A 20,119-nucleotide genomic window follows, 5' to 3' on the forward strand; every position below is an offset into this window, starting at 1 on the left:
GAGCTATAGAGAACTCTGTATAGGACAGGGCCAAGGCAGAGCTATAGAGAACTCTGTATAGGACAGGGCCGAGGCAGAGCTATAGAGAACTCTGTATAGGACAGGGCCAAGGCAGAGCTATAGAGAACTCTGTATAGGACAGGGCCAAGGCAGAGTTATAGAGAACTCTGTATAGGACAGGGCCAAGGCAGAGCTATAGAGAACTCTGTATAGGACAGGGCCAATGCAGAGTTATAGAGAACTCTGTATAGGACAGGGCCAATGCAGAGTTATAGAGAACTCTGTATAGGACAGGGCCGAGGCAGAGCTATAGAGAACTCTGTATAGGACAGGGCCAAGGCAGAGCTATAGAGAACTCTGTATAGGACAGGACCAAGGCAGAGCTATAGAGAACTCTGTATAGGACAGGGCCAAGGCAGAGCTATAGAGAACTCTGTATAGGACAGGACCAAGGCAGAGCTATAGAGAACTCTGTATAGGACAGGACTAAGTCAGCATAATGTTGACCCAACACCATGTTCTCAGATGCCTGGCTGATGTTAGACTGTCAGCCACTGACTTTCCATCTGGCACTGTGTTAGACTAGGGCTAAGACATGAGAGGCATAACAGCTATAGAGATGTCAGAGTTTGTGAAGTATTGGAACAGGCTTGAGACTACACAGGTCTAAAGGTTAATAAAGGTCAAAAGGCTCTGTATTAATACACTATGTATATCTGAGAGAACGTCATTTAGTGTTCAGACTCGTCAAAACTATAGAGCCTCTTCATACTAAACAGCGGTTGCTGTGTGGTATCCTCCTCACTCTGTTGGTCCTCTCTTCCCACCTGCAGCAGAACACGTTTGCGGCCAGCCCGTACTCAGACCCCATCACGGTGAAGCTCCACAGCGGTATGTCCCTCCATGCTGAGGACCCAGAGATGCTGTGGGTCATGGGCCCTGTCCTGGCTGTTGTACTCATCATCATCATCGTCATCGTCATCCTGCTTTTCAAGAGGTAACTACGCTGCCACGCCAACTTTCTGCTTATAGGTGACAATTGTGGGCAGTAAAAAGTTAGGTAGCACCATCATATTGGCAGAACAATTAGCAATGGTCATCAAAATTGTTAAATAAAAAATAAAAAAGAATAATAAATGCAACAGTTGGACAGTGGATGAAGATACTCCAAACATTTTACTGCTACGGACAAATATGAATGTTCAGGGATTTCGTTAGAAATTCAGGTATTCAATTTATTGTCAAATGTTTTATCTTTTATTCTTAGAATGCACTCATATATACATTTTCTAATGATATCAGATATAAAAATATATATTCTGTGTTAAAATAAAGAACATTATATGTGCCTAATTTACATAAATACACAGGGTGTTTTTCCATGTATGAATAAATTAACATAACGGGGTAGAACAGGCTTGCAACCACCAACAACTTGCTCTGTCTAGGCCTACCTGCACTCACCTGTGCTGTCCAGACTTCCTCATTAATTACTGTTGTCACATTCTGTTGCATTATTCAACAAATGTGTCAATAGCAGGATTTCCTCTGATGAAAAATTACGCTTGGCTCCAGATTACACCTATCTATATATACTTTACATTGTTATTGAGATCAGACATAATATCACTATAATCCGAGTGTTCATTTTTGGAATTTGCTTTCATTTCAGCGCATCTTATTTTTTTTACAGTTCAACTGTACAAAATTATTGCTTTTTTAAATTCCACAAAAAATGTACACCAATCAAAATAAATGTACCTTTCTTCTCTTTCAAATCAAATTAAATCAAATTGTATTTGTCACATGCGCCGAATACAACAGGTATTCACCTTACAGTGAAATGCTTACTTAACCAACAATGCAGTTTTAAGAAAATACAAAAAAAAGTAAGAGATAAGAATAACAAATAATTAAAGAGCAGCAGTAAATAACAATAGCGGGCTATACAGTCTATGTCTACGTGACTTCCTCTGGCACCGCCTGGTATAGAGGTCCTGGATGGCAGGATGCTTGGCCCCGGTGATGTACTGGGCCGTACGCACTACCCTCTGTAGTGCCTTGCGGTCAGAGGATGAGCAGTTGCCATACCAGGCAGTGATGCAACCCGTCACGATGCTCTCGATGGTGCAGCTGTAAAACCTTTTGAGGTTCTGAGGACCCATGCCAAATCTTTTCAGTCTCCTATGGGGAATAGGTTTTGTCGTGCCCTCTTCACGAATGTCTTGGTGTGTTTAGACCATGTTAGTTTGTTGGTGAAGTGGACACCAAGGAACTTGAAGCTCTCAACATGCTCCACTAACGCCCCGTTGATGAGAATGGGGGCGTGCTTGGTCCTCCTTTTCCTGTAGTTCACAATCATCTCCCTTGTCTTGATCACGTTGAGTGAGATGTTTTTGTCCTGGCACCACACAGTCAGGTCTCTGACCTCCTCCCTTTAGGCTGTCTCATCATTGTCGGTCATCAGGCCTACCACTGTTGTGTCATCAGCAAACTTAATTATGGTGTTGGAGTCGTGCCTGGCCATGCAGTCATGAGTGAACAGGGAGTACAGGAGGGGACTGAGCACACACCCCTGGGGAGCTCCAGTGTTGAAGATCAGCGTGGCAGATGTGTTGTTACCTACCCTTACCACCTGGGAGCCGCCCGTCAGTAAGTCCAGGATCCAGTTGCAGTGGGAGGTGTTGAGTCCCAGGGTCCTTAGCTTAGTGATGAGCTTTGAGGGCACTGTGGTGTTGAACGCTGAGCTGTAGTCAATGAACAGCATTCTCACATAGGTGTTCCTTTTTTCCAGGTGGGAAAGGGCAGTGTGGAGTGCAATAGAGACTGCATCATCTGTGGATCTGTTGGGGTGGTATGCAAATTGGAGTGGGTCTAGGATTTCTGGGATGATGGTGTTGATGTTGATGATGGTGTTGATGATGGTGTTGAGTGCTACGGGTCAGTAGTCATTTAGGCAGGTTACCTTAGTATTCTTGGGCACAGGGACTATGGTGGTCTGCTAAAAACATGTTGGTATTTCAGACTTGGACAGGGAGAGGTTGAACATTTCAGTGAAGACACTTGCTAGTTGGTCAGCGCATGCTCGGAGTACATGTTCTGGTAATCCGTCTGGCCCAGCGGCCTTGTGAATGTTGACCTGTTTAAAGGTCTTATCACATCGGCTGTGGAGAGCGTGATCCCACGTTCTTGTGATGTAAGTGTCGAGACGATGCGTTAAATCCCCGACGAAGCTTTAGCGTTCTTTTCGATGCAATGGAAAGACAACGGATTCCATTGAGCCCATGTCATCCATTAAATGGCTGTGTTTAACAGGTCATTACCAACATTTCCACAGTCGTAATGTCAACGGGAAAAAACTACAGGCACAGCAAGAGTATGAAAGAGTCGCAGGAGTAAAATAAAACAATCCAGAAAGATTTAGGTGACAAGTGGATTTGGCCCCTAAAACACAGAAAGTAGATGGCTGGAAAAGACAGGGCACTCTAGTGTTTGTGGATAGATTTTCAGCTGTACATGGCTGCTTGTGTTCTAAGGAAAGTGACATTATTGCTAAGGATAGTTAGGACATGACTGAAAACAATGTTCTTTCATCATTTTGACAGCCAAATGTTTCAAGCAATAATATGTTATCTCTGAGGTTTGTTATTCAATGTTTATCTCAATTCTGACTCCTTGAATTATCATCTTAAAGCAGTCCCTGGAGGTTTTATTTTCCCTCTTTTACTTAACTTACAACCATAAAACAAGTTGTATTTAAGATTGATTATAAATGACATCCATTGGTTGGAGTTCAGTGGTTCCTCAATTAAGACAGACAGGCATTCATCTAGCCTGGGCCTGAAGGCTCTGTGAGGACTTTCTCCTTGGAGTGGGCACATGGGAGGCTGCTCAGTCAAGTAGCCTGCAGCCCTGCTCTCCCACGCAGGTTAACAGTTGGCCCAGACGTGTTTTCTCTGCTCTGTTTGAGTGGGGCTGTCCTTAGGCCAGACATCTGGAGCTTCTGACTGAGCAAGCGATAGAGAGAGAGGGAAGAGGAGGATCCATATGGTGCCTTCCGCTGATGATGACATCTCAGCTAGCTACAACACTGTTGGGGACACGTTGGGATGGGTTGGGCCTCCTCTGTCGCTGTCGATCTGTTCAACTCTTTCGTCACCATCCTCTCTTACTGGGTGTTCAGTCTTTCGTTCTAGGACCACAGAGAGACTTTTCAGTCTCTGCGGTAGCTCTCCTTACTTCTCAGAAGGCTTCACCTTACTTCTCCTTAGTCTGGTGATCAGAAGGAGCCAGAGCTCAACTTGCTCATACACACCAACCCAGGAAAGTAAAGTAGTGAGCTGAACTCAGCTGAACAAGTAATTCAATTTTATTTTAATTTTTTTCAGGTCTAAGTCCTTTTGGCTTTGAGGGCAGTTGTCAGTGAGAGCACAGAGCACTGCAGAGAGCGTTAGCTGCTCTCTCTGTGTGGATAAGCCCAGCCAGGGCTGGCTTCAATGGAAGGAGGGTGGATGATTTCTTCACAGCAAATGAGAAGAAATCTTTTGAAGTGGCCCGATTTAGCATGCCTATTTGACTGCATAGGCCTATAGCTCTCTGAAGTCCATACCAGGAGCCATTGCAACTTTGTATGACTTGGAAGTAATTTAGCTAAAATGGATTATCCTCAAACTTAAATGAATGTAACCTCAACAAAATGTAAAATACAGTTGAAGAGGCCGATCGAAAGACATTTCAACAGTTGCAAAAGTGGTGAAACAGAGGTTATGTATATAGGGGTGAAACAGCCTACTGGGCACACACTGGTTGAATCAATGTTGTTTCCACAGCATTTCAAAAACATTACGTGGAATAGATGTTGAATTGACATCTGTTACCGGTGGGAGAGATTATGTATATGACAACACCATCCTCATCTTTCCACACAATGTATTAGGATGGAAGTTCATACCAGGACATTAGTTGCAAGATGCAGCCTACTGTATTTCCACTCAACTAGTACAATATTTACATCAAGTAACCTAAAGTAGCATAGTCCACCATCATCAAACCTGTCCAACACCACAGAATATAATATCCTCCCGGCCTTTTCTCATAGATTATGCATTTTAAGAGAAAGGGTTGTAAAGAAAAAATATATATAAAAAAAACTTGTTGAAGATTATCATAGTGGCAGGGATTGAGATCTGGGCCCCGAGAGGAAAAACTCATTTTCTAAATGTCAGCGTCGACATCTGAATAAAACTGCAGGGCTGAGAGGGTGGAGGAGGGAGGGATGGAGGGAGGGAGGGAAAGGGAGGGAGGGAGGGATAAAGGGGTGAAGTAAAGAGCTCGTATAAATCTGGTTCCCTATCCACTGCTTCTATGCTTCAACCCTGCTGCTGACAATCTGTCATTTAATCCTCCCTCTATCTCGTTCCCTCTTTCTCTCTGTCTTCTCCCTCACTCACTTCCCCCCCTGCTTTCTGTGGATGCAGCAAAAAAAGAAAGGTTAGTATTTCTTTCCAGCGGGGTATACTACAAAGTAGTTTCAATGAGTTAGCCAGCTAACTTGCCTAAATATTCAGAAAAATACATTTGGGGAACTTGAAAGAACAACCAAATTGAAAGAACAACCAAAAACATATACCTACGTTTAGCTTTCTAAATTAATCAGACAAGCTATAGTTATTTCTGGTTGTTTATCAAAGTTAGCTGGCTAACTAATTGAACCTACTTTGAAGTATGTTTGACACCTTACACCCCTTTCCCCCTTCTCCAACCCTGACGTGGCTGTCACTCTGCAGCACAGCCATCCTCTCCTCCCCTCCCCTTACGCCACTCTTCTTCTCTATAAGATGTGCTTCTGGGTCAGGCCGCTCTGTTCTGTTCTGACTCAGAGTGACAGATTGACATGCTCTTTGTTTCTGCTACACTGTCAAGATCACACATCACACCACTATGCCATGTCTTGTGTCTTTGGCTGGTGTGTTGTTGAGTGTTTTTTCACAAGAGACATACAGTACCAGTCAAAAGTTTGGACACACCAACTCATTCAAGGGTTTTTCTTTATATTTACTATTTTCTACATTGTAGAATAATAGTGAAGACATCAACAGTATGAAATAAAACATGGAATAATGTAGTAACCAAAAAAGTGTTTAACAAATCAAAATATATTTTAGATTTTAGATTCTTCAAAGTAGCTACCCTTTGCCTTGATGACAGCTTTGTACATTCTTGGCATTCTCTCAACCAGCTTCACCTGGAATGCTTTTCCAACAGTCTTGAAGGAGTTCCCATATATGCTGAGCACTTGTTGGCTGCTTTTCCTTCACTCTGCAGTCCAACTCATCCCAAACCATCTCAATTGGGTTAAGGTCGGGTGATTGTGGAGGCCAGGTCATCTGATGCAGCACTCCATCGCTCTCCTTCTTGGTCAAATAGCTCTTACACAGCCTGGAGGTGTGTTGGGTCATTGTCCTGTTAAAAAACAAATGATAGTCCCAAGCGCAAACCACATGGGATGGCATGTCGCTGCAGAATGCTTTGGTAACCATGCAGGTTAAGTGGGCCTTGAATTCTAAATAAATCACTGACACTATCACCAGCAAAGCACCCCCACACCATAACACCTCCTCCTCCATGCTTCACGGTGGGAACCACACATGCAGAGATCATCCGTTCACCTACACTGCGTCTCACAAAGACACGGCTGTTGGAACCAAAAATCTTTCATTTGGGCTCATCAGACCAAAGGACAGATTTCCACCGGGCTTATGTCCATTGCTCATGTGTCTTGAACCAAGCAAGTCTCTTCTTCTTATTGGTGTCCTTTAGTAGTGGTTTCTTTGCAGCAATTCGACCACGAATGACTGATTTTCGCAGTCTCCTTTGAATAGTTGATGTTGAGATGTGTCTGTTACTTGAACACTGTGAAGCATTTATATGGGCTGCAATCTGAGGTGCAGTTAACTCTAATGAACTTATCCTCTGCAGCAGAGGTAACTTTGGGTCTTCCTTTCCTGTGTTGGTCCTCATGAAAGCCAGTTTCATCATAGCACATGATGGTTTTTGCAACTGCACTTGAAGAAACTTTAAAAGTTATTGAAATGTTCCTGATTAACTGACCTTCATGTCTTAAAGTAATGGTGGACTGTCGTTTCTCTTTGCTTAATTGAGCTGTTCTTGCAATAATATGCATTCCAGGTGACGACCTCATGAAGCTGGTTGAGAGAATGCCAAGAGTGTGCAAAGCTGTCATCAAGGCATAGTGTGGCTACTTTAAAAAATCTAAAATCTAAAAGATATTTTGATTTGTTTAGCACTTTTTTGATTACTACATATTTCATATGTGTTATGTCATAGTTTTGATGTCTTTCTACAATGTAGAAAGTAGTGAAAATGAAGAAAAACCCTTGACTGGTACTGTATACATATTAAAATACAAACACACAGTCATGGGAAGTGGAAATAAAACATAAAAAACATTCCTTCACAAATAAGTCTCCAATCAATACTTTAAATTGCCTGAACGGCACCACAACATCAAAATTAAATGTATTTAGAATTTTGTTCCAGCAATACGGTGCATTAAAAATAAAAAGCAGATTCACCTGGCTCGGTGGAGACCTTAGGAACCTCAGGAGTTAACCAATCCTGTTTACGGGTTAGGCAACTCAGGTGTCTAGTTTTTATTTATTTAAATGTAACCTTTATTTAACTAGGCAAGTCAGTTAAGAACAAATTCTTATTTACAATGACGGCCTACCTTGGCCAAACCCGGACAATGCTGGGCCAATTGTGCGCCGCCCTATGGGACTCCCAATCACGGCCAGATGTGATGCCGCCTGGATTCCATCCAGGGACTGTTGTGACGCCTCTTGCATTGAGATGCAGTGCCTTAGACCACTGTGCCACTTGGGTCTAAACTTCAACAGCCGTTAGATAAGACGGAAGTTTATGAAGTAGGGCCTACAGGTCTTTAGTTAAGTCCAACCAGCCTTTTGATACAGAATGCAGTGGAGTATCAAAACTGTCACCTGTAACAAAACAAAGGGCACTATGGTAGATGGCACCCAAAGGTTTAAGTATTAGCAGCTGCACTTTGATAAATAATATCACCATAATTAAGAACAGATAAAAAGGTTGACTGAATAATCTGCTTCCTACTGCTTAGAGAAAGGCACGATCTGTTTCTGTAGAAAAAGTCAACTTTAAATGTTAGCTTCTTAACCAGCCTATCTATGTATTTTTTAAATGTAAAATCCAAATCAATCCAAATGCATAAGTATTTACACTACCGTTCAAAAGTGTGGGGTCACTTAGAAATGTCCTTGTTTTTGAAAGAAAAGCAATTTGTTTTGTCCATTAAAATAACATCAAATTGATCAGAAATACAGTGTAGACATTGTTAATGTTGTAAATGACTATTGTAGCTGGAAACGGCAGATTTCTTATGGAATATCTATATAGGCGTACAGAGGCCCATTATCAGCAACCATCACTCCTGTGTTCCAATGGCACGTTGTGTCAGCTAATCCAAGTTTATCATTTTAAAAGGCTAATTGATCATTAGAAAACCCTTTTGCAATTCTGTTAGCACAGCTGAAAACAGTTGTGCTGATTAAAGAAGCAATAAAACTGTCCTTCTTTAGACTAGTTGAGTATCTGGAGCATCAGCATTTGTGAGTTCGATTACATGCTCAAAATGGCCAGAAACAAAGACTTTCTTCTGAAACTCGTCAGTCTATTCTTGTTCTGAGAAATGAAGGTTATTCCATGTGAGAAATTGCCAAGAAAGTGAATATCTCGTACTACGCTGTGTACTACGCCCTTCACAAAACACCTCAAACTAGCTCTAACCAGAATAGAAAGAGGAGTGGGAGGCCCCGGTGCACAACTGAGCAAGAGGACAAGTACTTTAGAGTGTCTAGTTTGAGCAACAGATGCCTCACAAGTCCTCAACTGGCAGCTTCATTAAATAGTACCCGCAAAACACCAGTCTCAACGTCAACAGTGAAGAAGCGACTCTGGGATGCTGATTGGAGAACCATCTAATGAGTGAACATGTAGTTAATCTGAAACATTATTACGAGAGTTTAAAAGCAACATGTATTTGATTTTGCCCATATTAAGCACACCTTTTAAATCGGTAAGGGATTCCAGCATAGCTATAAAACCTGACTGTAGCTTTGATACAGCCAGATCAACAGTCAGGGCAATAGCATACATAACAGTATCATCTGCATATAGATGAAGTTTACCATTTTTAACAGATTGACCAATGGTGTTTATATAAATAGTGAAGAGAACCGGTTCCAAAATCAATCCCTGTGGTACACCTTTATGAAATTCAGACTTAACCCTATGAATCACGATGGCCTAGGGGTTAGGTTTAGAGTTAGGGTTAGAGCGTTAGGTTTAGGGTTAGGAGTTAGGGTTAGGGGTTAAGATTAGGGTCAAGGTTAAGGTTAGGGAAAATAAGATTTTGAATGAGAATCAATTGTTTGGTCCCCATAAGGATAGTAAAACAAACGTGTGTGTTAGTGTGTTTGTCTGCAGCTCTCACGCCTTTCAAATTAAAATCCAAAGTTGCAGTTAAAATTACATGATGTTCCCTAGGCAATAGTCAGAATAACAAAGTGCCCTTCCCCTCCCCACACCTCCTTATGTCATGCCTCCATGCTTTATTATGATCTCCATCTCCATGGGTGTGTCCCAAATAGCCCCCTATTCCCTATATAGTGGACTACTTTTTACCGGAGCCCTATGAGATTTGGTCAAAAGTACTGCACTGCATAGGGAATAGGGTGCTATTTGAGACTCAGTCTAAGTTTAGGGCTAGTAACGTAACTGTCACCTCCCATAGACAGCTATGCATGGCAGCACTAATAGCTTTCCCTGTGAGACAGCCAGCTGAACACATCAGTAGCATCCCTCAGCAATGGAGGCTGCTCCACTCAGACACACGTTGGCGCGATGTTAGTGCTACCCAAAGAAATAAACACAGGCTTTAGTGCATTAGTGTGGCAGCAGCTGTAACATGGCAACACTTAAGACCTCAGTTAGCATGCTAGCGCTAGGAGACACGGTGTGGTGCGTTGGGAATGGAGGACATAGGCTCCAACAGATGTGCTCTCTCTATAACACTCTCACTCGCTCTCCTCTCTATCCCTCGATCGTCCCTCTCTCTCTCACCATCCCTTCCGCTCTCCTCCCTTTCTTTTCCGTTCTCTCCCTCCATCTCCCTCCCTCCCTCTCTCTCCTCCCACACCCTGCCTCCTTCCCTCTCCCCCCTCTCTCCCTCTCCCCATCCCTCCTCTATCTCCCTCCCCCCCCTCTTTCTTTCTCCACCTCTGTAATTAGCAAGCCTTCCTACTCTGTCACTGCGGCTGATCTGTTAATTGCTCAGCCTGTTTGTTTCCACACATTCATATGGGGGAAATTAGAGGTTTTAATGAGTGTAAACCCAAAACTGTGTCATCACTTCCCCCCAGCTGTGTAGACAGTGAAGTTGGTCCTCACCTCGTCAACTGAGGAACACACAGCACGGCAGACACACCGTGTTATTTATCAAGTTATTTAACGGCACCCTATTCACTATATAGTGCACTACTTTTGATCAGAGCTGCTGAAGGCACTAGTCCAAAGTAGTGCACTATAGGGAGTAGGTTGCCCTTTGGGACGTAAAACTACTACTTACTGAAGAGTAGAGGTGTGCCTCTGCTTCAGGGAGCTACACACCTCAACAGACTCAACATCAGCTTATAACTCCACTCCAGGCACAAGTTGAGCATCGTCTTGGTAGCCGGTATCTTCCACATCAATGCAGGAACCAACAGCTAATCTCAATGACTCAGTCATGATACAACAGTGATGGTTCTGTGATTGGGGTTTCCAGCCAGCTGACCACTACAGTGTGGTTACATTCCAATGCCCATACAATCATACCACCTCCTTCAGCCTACCACCATACATGCCCAATGACATTACTTATTTATAAGTAGTATGCTAGTGTTTTTATTGGAGCTCGTCTCATGGTCTCTCCTCCCTGCCTCTCTCCCCAGGAAACGAGCATCTCCCTCGGCCAAGGATGAGCACTCTGCTGGGGTGAAGGACTCTCTGCTGGCCCACTCCTCTGATCCTGTGGAGATGAGACGACTCAACTATCAGACACAAGGTATAGACACAACACACACACACACACACACACACACACACACATGAACTCGCTCACACACACACACACACACACACACACACACACACACACACACACACACACACACACACACACACACACACACACACACACACACACACACACACTAGCACGCACGATGTATAGACACACACAAAGTCACAGACCCAGACACACTAGCAGACAAACAACCACTTATATTCAGATTTAGCTGTTGTTCAACTGTGGCCAAACTATCCACCTCAGAGCCTGCAGACAAATCTCCAATAAGGTAACTTCTAAAACCTGGTCTCTATTCACACCACTGCTCACACTCTCTCACACTCCTATGATATGATACATTCTGATGAATGTGTAGCCATTGGTAACCACTGTGCTATGAGAAGCAATTGAATGAAGTTCACATTACAGCCTTCAAGTATCAAACACTTCAGAGTTAAGGCTTCTACTGTATGCAGATGATTCAGCTTAATTACAACAATATCAGATGCTGGTTATCGCAAATGAAATGGTTTTGATGAGTTGGATGTGGATAATAATCAGTCCAGTGTATACTCTATACTGGATATCATCATCTTGTCTTTGTAATATCAGAGGATTGTTGTGGATGTGAAGGATTGTCACATGGCTTAGTGTACTAGGATCATATGTCTTGTTGTATTAGTAGTACTTGGGTGTCAGTCAAGTTGGAAAGGGAGTTGCTTTAGTTCAGGATGGAAGGTACTGTCTATCGGTCAACAACCCAAAGCTCTGGTCTAGTCGACGAGATGTCCTCTCCCTCTTCACCTTCATTTATGACCATTATAGAAAGACGCATTAAAGGTCTCTTAACATATAACACACCCTGCCCATACTGCTTCTCATCTCACTGGGAAGTAAAGCGAGAGAGAGAGAGAGCGAGAGAGGGTGGGCTTACATGGGAATTGCTACAGTATATTATCCATCCGTTTTCAGTGGCCCTTTGGCTCTTCTAGTGGGCCCAAATGGCACCCTATGGGCCCTGGTTGAAAGTATTGTACTATTTAGGGAATAGGGTGCCGTTTGGGACGCATACTCTCTGTCTCTTCTTCTAGTGGACTGCACTGACCCAGCTTGGTAATTAAACACTGTTGAATGCAGCATGGAGAGTCTTGAGCTTTGAACTTAGCAGAGGAATTAAGCCCACAGAATCTCTCTCTAACTCATTCTCTGAACATCAAACTCGCTATGTGTCTCACTAACTCTTTAGCCCTTGCTTTCTGTGCTCTCTTCTCTCTCGCATCTCTCTCTTCTCTTTCCTCTCTCTTACTTCCTCTTCTCTCTCTCATCTCTCTCTTCTCTCTCTCTTCTCTCTCCTCTCTCTCCTTGCTCTCTTCTCAATGTTTTCTCTCTCCTCTCTCCTCTCTCTCTTCTCTATCTTTTCTCTCTCTTCTCTATCTTTTCTCTCTCCCTTTCTCTCTTCTCTATTTTTTTCTCTCTCTCACTCTCTCTCTCTCGCTCTCTCTCTCCTCTATCTTTACTCTCTCTCCTCTCTCTCGCTCTCTATCTTTCTCTCTCTCCCCTTTCTCTCGCTCCCTTCTCTATCTTTTATCTCTCTCCTCTCTCTCTGTTTTCTCTCTCCTCTCTCTCTCTTCTCTCTTTTTTTTCTCTCTCTCTCTCTCTCTCTCTTCTCTATATTTTCTCTCTCCTCTCTCTCTCTGTCTCTCTCTTCTCTATTGTTTCTCTCTCTCTTTCTCTCTCTCTCTCTCTTCTCTATATTTTCTCTCTCTCTCTCTCTTCTCTCTCTCTTCTCTCTCTCTCTCTCTCTCTCTCTCTCTCTCGCTAACGCACTACTCTTTCTTTATGAGCTCTCTCTCACCCTCTTTCTCTCCTTCTCTCCATGTGCCTTATCTCCCTCTCTCCTCTAACTCTTCGTCTCATCCCTCATTCCTATATTCATCTCTTTCAAATCCTCTCTTCTCTCTCCCCCTCCACCCCTCCCCCCTCTCTCCATCACTCTGTGGGTGTTTTCTAGTAGTTGCTATGAGATCGGCAGCTTGTCTCTAGCAGTAGGGGGTACATAGCAGATGTTGTTTGCACAAATAGAGGCAGGTATGTTGTTGACTAATTTGCCAGCCTCTTATCTTTTGTGTCCTTGTGAGCACAATAAAGAGGTGTTCTAATAGCTCCGTTCTATACTATTCTCTGTTGTCTACTTAAGCACTCTACAGAGTAGTAGTACCTATAGTCAAGAATATGCTTTCAAGTATATGTCTCAGACTGTTGTGTCATGGTAGGCCTGGACCCAATATTGTGAAGTGAAATCGAACAATTCAGTTCGGATCCAGGCTACTGTCATGGACGGAGACAGGCTGAAACTAAGAGGACTGTTGGAATTCCAGGCTAACAGACTGACTCACTTCAGGTGTACAGACATATACACAGCCAGGCCCTTCTGAAGACCTTGGGTCTCTTTCTCTATCCCCACTTTCTGTCTCTCCTAATCCTTCTTTACCCTCTTCTCTTCTCCCCTCCTCCCCTCCCTTCCCCCTTTAACATGAATGATCCCTCTGGTATTGGTTGTTGAGTACGACACACCGACCTCCCCCATCTTCTCCCCACAGGTTCCAGTGACCCCAGTTGCCCGAACACTCCAAGTTAGTTTCCATTCCTCCTGTTTTCTACCTATTTAAACCCATCCCCATCCTCTCTCTGTGTCTCTCTCTCTCACTCTCTCTCTCTCTCTCTCTCTCTCTCTCTGTCTCGCTCACTCTCTCTGTCTCTCTGTCTTTCTCTCTGTCTCTCTATTTCTCCTCTTTCTCTCTCCTCTATCTCTCTCTCGCTTTCCATCTCTCTTTCGTTCTCATCTCTCTCTTGCTCTCTCTCTTTCGCTCTCATCTCTCTGTCTCCTCTCTCTATCTCTTTCTTTCTCTCTCTCTGTCTCTATCTCTCTGATCTCTGAGTCACTCTGCATCAGTTTTCTCAGTAGCACAGTTACAGCTCAGACAACAGTACTGATCAGTTCTGTATATACAGTAGTCTATGTATTCAGTGAGGAAGGGCTGTGAAAGTGCTGCTTTGGGAGCTGAGATGGAATGCCCCCCTCACCTCCTCCACCAACACCCCCCTTCATCCCTCCATCCCTCTACCTTCTCTACTCATCCTCCTCTCCACTGCTGTTTTTTTGCGTCACCCACCAAGGCCATCTCATCTCAGCCCCATGCTAGCTGCACCTTGTCTGTGAACATCTGATTGCTCAGTCGGCTGGAACCACCCCGCTTACACTGCACCCCCGACCCCCTCCTCCCCACTAGCCGTGTCACTTCCCCCATGTCACTTCCTTTCCACAGGCTGGCCTCAGAACTGTCACCTGTCACCGCTGGCTTGTATCAATATTGTATGTTATTTTGGAGGATAATCTATTTGTTGTTGCTTTGAGGACAAAGCCGAGATGAAAGATTGTTCCTGCATCAATCTTTCCAAGTCCTAAGCTCTTCTGCCACTGAAAGAGATGATATATGTGTTCCGTACTTTGAGGTTACAATGTAGCTATTGCTTTATTATGTACATCACCTGCTAGCAGCTGTATGTGGTATATTTTCTTTCCAGAATGTTATTTCTGAATAAAGTATTTTTTAGGTGTGTGATAATATTACTAAAGTACTAAGATGTTGGTCTCATCTAGCTATAGCCTGAGATAGTTTTCAGTTACCATTTCATGGAAAAATAATGTAACATGACGCTCTGAATACCCTCATGACCCCTCCCACTCCCACTTGTGTTGCTGTGGGCTACAGCCAACCAATCAGCATGCTCATTCACTCACTCCCTTCACAGGAGTAACCCACAGCATGGTGTTACAGAGCTCTAGAGATATCACCTGTCTGTTGCTTTCTCTCTCTCTCTCTCATCACTCTCTCTTTCTCTCACTCTTATCTCTCTTCACTCTCTCTTTCTCTCTCTGTCTTCTCTCTGTAACCACACACTTCTTTCCATTTCACCACTTTCTATGAGCTCTGTGCTTTGTCATCACAAATGCATCAGTTATCTGGTTGCGTATTTCACATTCCGTGTGTGTGTATGTCTGTTGTGTGAATGTGTGTGTGCAGGTGTATGCGGGTAGTGCATGCATGTGTGTGTGTATGTGCATATATTACACTGTGTTGTATATTTCACTCATAGCTAATGGAAAGTTGTATTTACTGCAATAGCTTGGTAACCCTGTTCTTCTCTCCTTCAGGGATGAGGGAGCACCCTCTCATCTCCACCACTGATCTGGCTAACCACATCGAGCGACTCAAGGCCAACGACGGACTCCGCTTCTCACAGGAGTATGAGGTAACTACTCCTGCTCTGCTTTTCACTGCTGACCACCACTGGCTGTCTACAACCCAGTTCCTTAATCTATAGTCTCTATAGCCTCTAAATATATTGTCTCTATAGTCTCTAGATCTATAGTCTCTAGATCTATAGTCTCTAGATCTATAGTCTTTGTCTTTATAGTATCTAGATCTATAGTCCCTAGATCTATAGTATCTATATAAATAGTCTTTATAGTATCTTGTTCTATAGTCTCTATATCTATAGTCTATAGCCTCTAGATTTATATAGTCTCTATATCTATAGTCTATACCCTCTAGATCTATATTCTCTCAAACTATAGTCTCTATAGTATCTAGATCTATAGTCTCTATAATATCTAGATCTACATTGAGTGCACAAAATATTAAGAACACCTTCCAAATATTGAGTTGCAGCAGCATTGCAGTTCCTGACACAAACCGGTGCGCCTGGCACCTACTACCATACCCCGTTCAAAGGCACTTAAATATTTTGTCTTGCCCATTCACCCTCTGAATGGCACACACACCATCCATGTCTCAATTTTCTCAAGGCTTTCAAATCCTTCTTTAACCTGTCTCCTCCCCTTCATCTACACTGATTGAAGTGGATTTAACCAGTGACATCAATAAGGGATCATAGCATTTAGCTGGATTCAGCTGGTCAGTCTGTGTCATGGAAAGATCATGGGTGCACGTTTTAGTTTTTGCCCTAGTACTACACAGCTGATTCAAAGAATCAACTAATCAGCAATATTTGATCATTTGAATCAGCTGTGTAATGTTAGGGCAAAAACCAAAATGTGCACCCCTTGGGGTCCAGAGGTCAGAGTTTTGGATGCACTGCTCTATAGTCTCTAGATCTATAGTCTCTAGATCTATAGTCTCTAGATCTATAGTCTCTCTCAACAGACTAACTCAACACTTTGATTCAGGCTCCACTCACTGCCCTGCAACCACTGTCTGTTTTTATCACTACAACCTTAGATATAAGGGAATACCTAGTCAGTACAACTGAATGCATTCAACTGAAATGTGTCTTCCGCATTTAACCCAACCCCTCTGAATCAGAAAGGTGCGGGGGGCTGCCTTAATCAACATCCACATCTTCGGCGCCCGGGGAACTGTTTGTTAACTGCCTTGCTCAGGGGAAGAACGAAAGATGTTTACATTGTCAGCTTGGGGATTCGATCCAGCAACCTTTCAGTGACTGGCCCAACACTCCTACCCGCCAGGCTACCTGCCGCCCTATATATGATATACCAATGTTCCTTCATCTACCTCTTCAACGTACCAGCTTCTGAACATGGCTAGTGTAAAGAATGATTGAGTAAACATTGGGCGTTGATGGTCCAGGGAGTTTCTAATAGTTTGTAATAGGCCAGCTATTCCTCACCCCACCTTGACTTAAATAACATCTATTATGTGTCCAGGTAATTCTGCATAATGATTTTGTTTCTGCATCCAGCTGCACTTTGCTACGTGTACATTTATCTCTGTGTAAGTTCAGGGCTGCTTTAGAACCATGCTGCTAAGTATGCATGAATTCTATCTCCCTCTCTGTTTCCCTCCTCCCTTCCAATAATATTATTCCAGTGCATTTACCTACAGTAAAAGCCAGTGAGGGATTATGCCTTGTTGTTGTCCTACAAAGGAAGGTGATTTGCATTTAAAGTGGTGAATTTCCAGCCGGATAAATCAGGACAGATGGGACCACTGTTTACCGAGGAGGGAGTGTATATTAATTATAAAACAGCATCTAGGGTTGCGTCCCAAATGGCACCCTATTCCCTATGGGCCCTGGACAAAAAAAAGGAATAGGGTGCCATTTGGGACGTATCCTAGACCCTAGATAAACTTTTCTGTGTTTACCTGTTTCCAGTCAGTGTGTTATTCAGTATAGTAATGTGTTGGGAGTGAAACAGTACAGCTGTCATGTTAGCTTATTCTCCACTCAGAGAGTGACGAAAGTGTTGAGACAGGAACGAGGTGAAATTGTCTGATGAAGTGGGTGGAAGCAGGGTTCAAACTTCACACTAACTATTAGATACACACACACACACACACACACACACACACACACACACACCAATACAACTTACTCAGCCACCCCACCTCTACATGGAGATATTTCCACATAGTGTCAGGGCAGCAGGCCTTGAAATGAAACCATCATAATGGCTCTATTGAAATGAGAGGAGCCTAGCCAGGGATTCATCCAGTTAGATCTGACTCTCTGTGGCCCAAATGTGACCATATTCACTAAATAGTGCACTACTTTTGACCAGGGCCCCAAATGTCCCCACTTGTCCAAATGTTCCTTGTTTTATTATCCTTGCGAGGACTTCTGGTCCCCACACGGATAGTAAAGCCAAAAAAATCACACACACACACGCAAACACACACACACACACACACACACAGACATAGTATAAGTATAATCCTAATACAGTCATCACCACTCAAAGTGTAGTAGTCCTCAGGGTGTACTGTGAGTGTCTTTAATTGATTATAAATACTGTTTGACAGTTTTAGTGGTCAGGGATAGTTGGAATAGAAGCACAGGCTGTCAACTGTTGTCTTTTAAAGGTGAATAGAGCAATTGGGTAGAAATATGTAGAGATATGTAGAAATATGAAATATGTTAATAACTAATGAAAATTCTGAGTTAAAATTCTCTCTTGTTTGTATGTGCAACACACGCATGCACGCACAAACACACACAAACACACACACACGCATGCAGAAACACACACACACTTTAATCATAATTTCCTATGATTAGTGATTCATGATCACTGCCAGCTACTGAGTGGTGAGTGCTGCCTAGAGCCAGGCCAAGATTCTCATTGGGGAATCTTTCATTTTCCCCGTCTGTGCTGTATTTAGACAGGTGAAAACACTGACAGTTGTTAGTTGACTGGCCATGCTGTCCAAGTCCAACGTTTCCTCAGCTAGTAGTGGGGACGGATGCCTTCTGCTAACACACAGGAAGGAAGCAACACCATATGTTCCGGGAGCACCGAATTAGCCAGATATGACAAATTTAGGATTGGGACTTTGCAAACAATTTATCTGAGCACTTGGCTGGTAATGTACGCTGAGGAGTGACAACAGGTGTTAATCAGGCTTTTCACCAGAAACGATCCCTTTCTAATGTGCCTCGCTAGATTAGGATATCATCGGAAGAAGAATGGGAGGCGCTTTTTAAATACCACCGCTGCTGCTTCTCTCAGTTACAGCAAATTATGGGTCTTTTTAACATTTCTTCTGCGTTCCATGTGCCTGTTTTCCCCCGGTGGATTCTCTAGACAGCTCCCATAAATTACAACAAGCACACCACACACACATGCGCACACACACCAGTGTTTCCCTTATATGCCTTTAGCAGCTGCGCACCGCTGCTGCAAAATCGTGGCTGCCATTGCAATTTTTTAAATAATGTAGATGTATAGATGTATGCATGAGGAAGACTTCACCCCCCCTCCCCACACACACACACACATAAACAACATCACATCCAGGCTCCCAGGGAGGGAATCAGAGACTTATTGTGGAGACGGCAGGCAGGTGCATCTTTCTCAGGTTGTGTTCCAAATGGTACCCTATCACTATTCAATGCACTACTCTTGGGCCCTGGTCTAAAGTAGTGCACTAAATAGGGACTAGGGTGCCATTTGGGATGCACACTCTGATGTGTGTATGAGAAATACAGCAAACAATGTCTTTCAGACACTCTGCCAGACAAACTGTCAGCCGTCATTGATTCACACATTCATCCAACTACCATTACACACACACTCACAAACACACACACGCACGCACGCACGCACACACACACAATCACCCAACTACCCTGGAACAGATGGACTGAGGGCTGAGTCACACTGACAGGGTGGGGAGTTTGTGTGTCTGTGTGTTTGTGTGTGTGTGTAAGCGTGTTTGTACTGTGTATATTGTCAGTGCATGGGTGGGTGGTGTTTGGGCATGTTTGCGCAGAAATAGCTAATTATGATTTTTTTTATATACAGCACCAGTCAAAAGTTTCATAATTCAAGGGTTTTTATTTATTTGTCCTATTTTATACATTGTAAAATAATAGTGAAGACATCAAAACTATGAAATAACACATACAGAATCATGTTGTAACCAAAAAAGTGTTAAACAAATCAAAATATATTTTAGATTTTAGATTCTTCAAAGTAGCCACCCTTTGCATTGATGACAGCTTTGCACACTCTTGGCATTCTCTCAACCAACTTCACCTGGAATGCTTTTCCAACAGTCTTGAAGGAGTTCCCACATATGCTGAGCACTTGTTGGCTGCTTTTCCATCACTCTGCGGTCCAACTCATCCCAAACCATATCATTTGGGTTGAAGTCAGGTGATTGTGGAGGCCAGGTCATCTGATGCAGCACTCCATCTCTCTCCTTCTTGGTCAAATAGCCCTTACACAGCCTGGAGGTGTGTTGGGTCATTGTCCAGTTGAAAAGCAAATGATAGTCCCACTAAACGCAAACCAGATGGAATGGCGTATCGCTGCAGGATGCTGTGGTAGCCATGCTGGTTAAGTGTGCCTTGAATTCAAATCAAATCAAATGTTATTTGTCACATGCGCGAATACAACAGGTGTAGACT

At 43.3% G+C, this 20,119-nt stretch overlaps 1 protein-coding gene across 17 annotated transcripts in view; it reads left to right on the top strand.

The window, feature by feature from the left end:
• ptprfa (protein tyrosine phosphatase receptor type Fa) overlaps window positions 1–20,119 on the top strand; it is a 370,993-nt gene that overhangs the window by 329,517 nt on the left and 21,357 nt on the right. For 13 of the 17 annotated variants that reach the window (XM_045687724.1, XM_045687725.1, XM_045687723.1 and 10 more), the window contains 4 exons: window positions 834–997; window positions 11,049–11,161; window positions 13,765–13,797; window positions 15,381–15,478. In XM_045687724.1, coding sequence (XP_045543680.1) covers window positions 834–997; window positions 11,049–11,161; window positions 13,765–13,797; window positions 15,381–15,478 — 408 coding nt within the window. The remainder of the gene's footprint in view (window positions 1–833; window positions 998–11,048; window positions 11,162–13,764; window positions 13,798–15,380; window positions 15,479–20,119) is intronic. The other 4 variants (XM_045687731.1, XM_045687733.1, XM_045687734.1 and 1 more) reach the window with 1 other exon arrangement.

This window comes from Salmo salar, chromosome ssa10, assembly GCF_905237065.1.
Source record: "Salmo salar chromosome ssa10, Ssal_v3.1, whole genome shotgun sequence".
In the NCBI taxonomy this organism is placed as follows: Eukaryota; Metazoa; Chordata; class Actinopteri; order Salmoniformes; family Salmonidae; genus Salmo; species Salmo salar.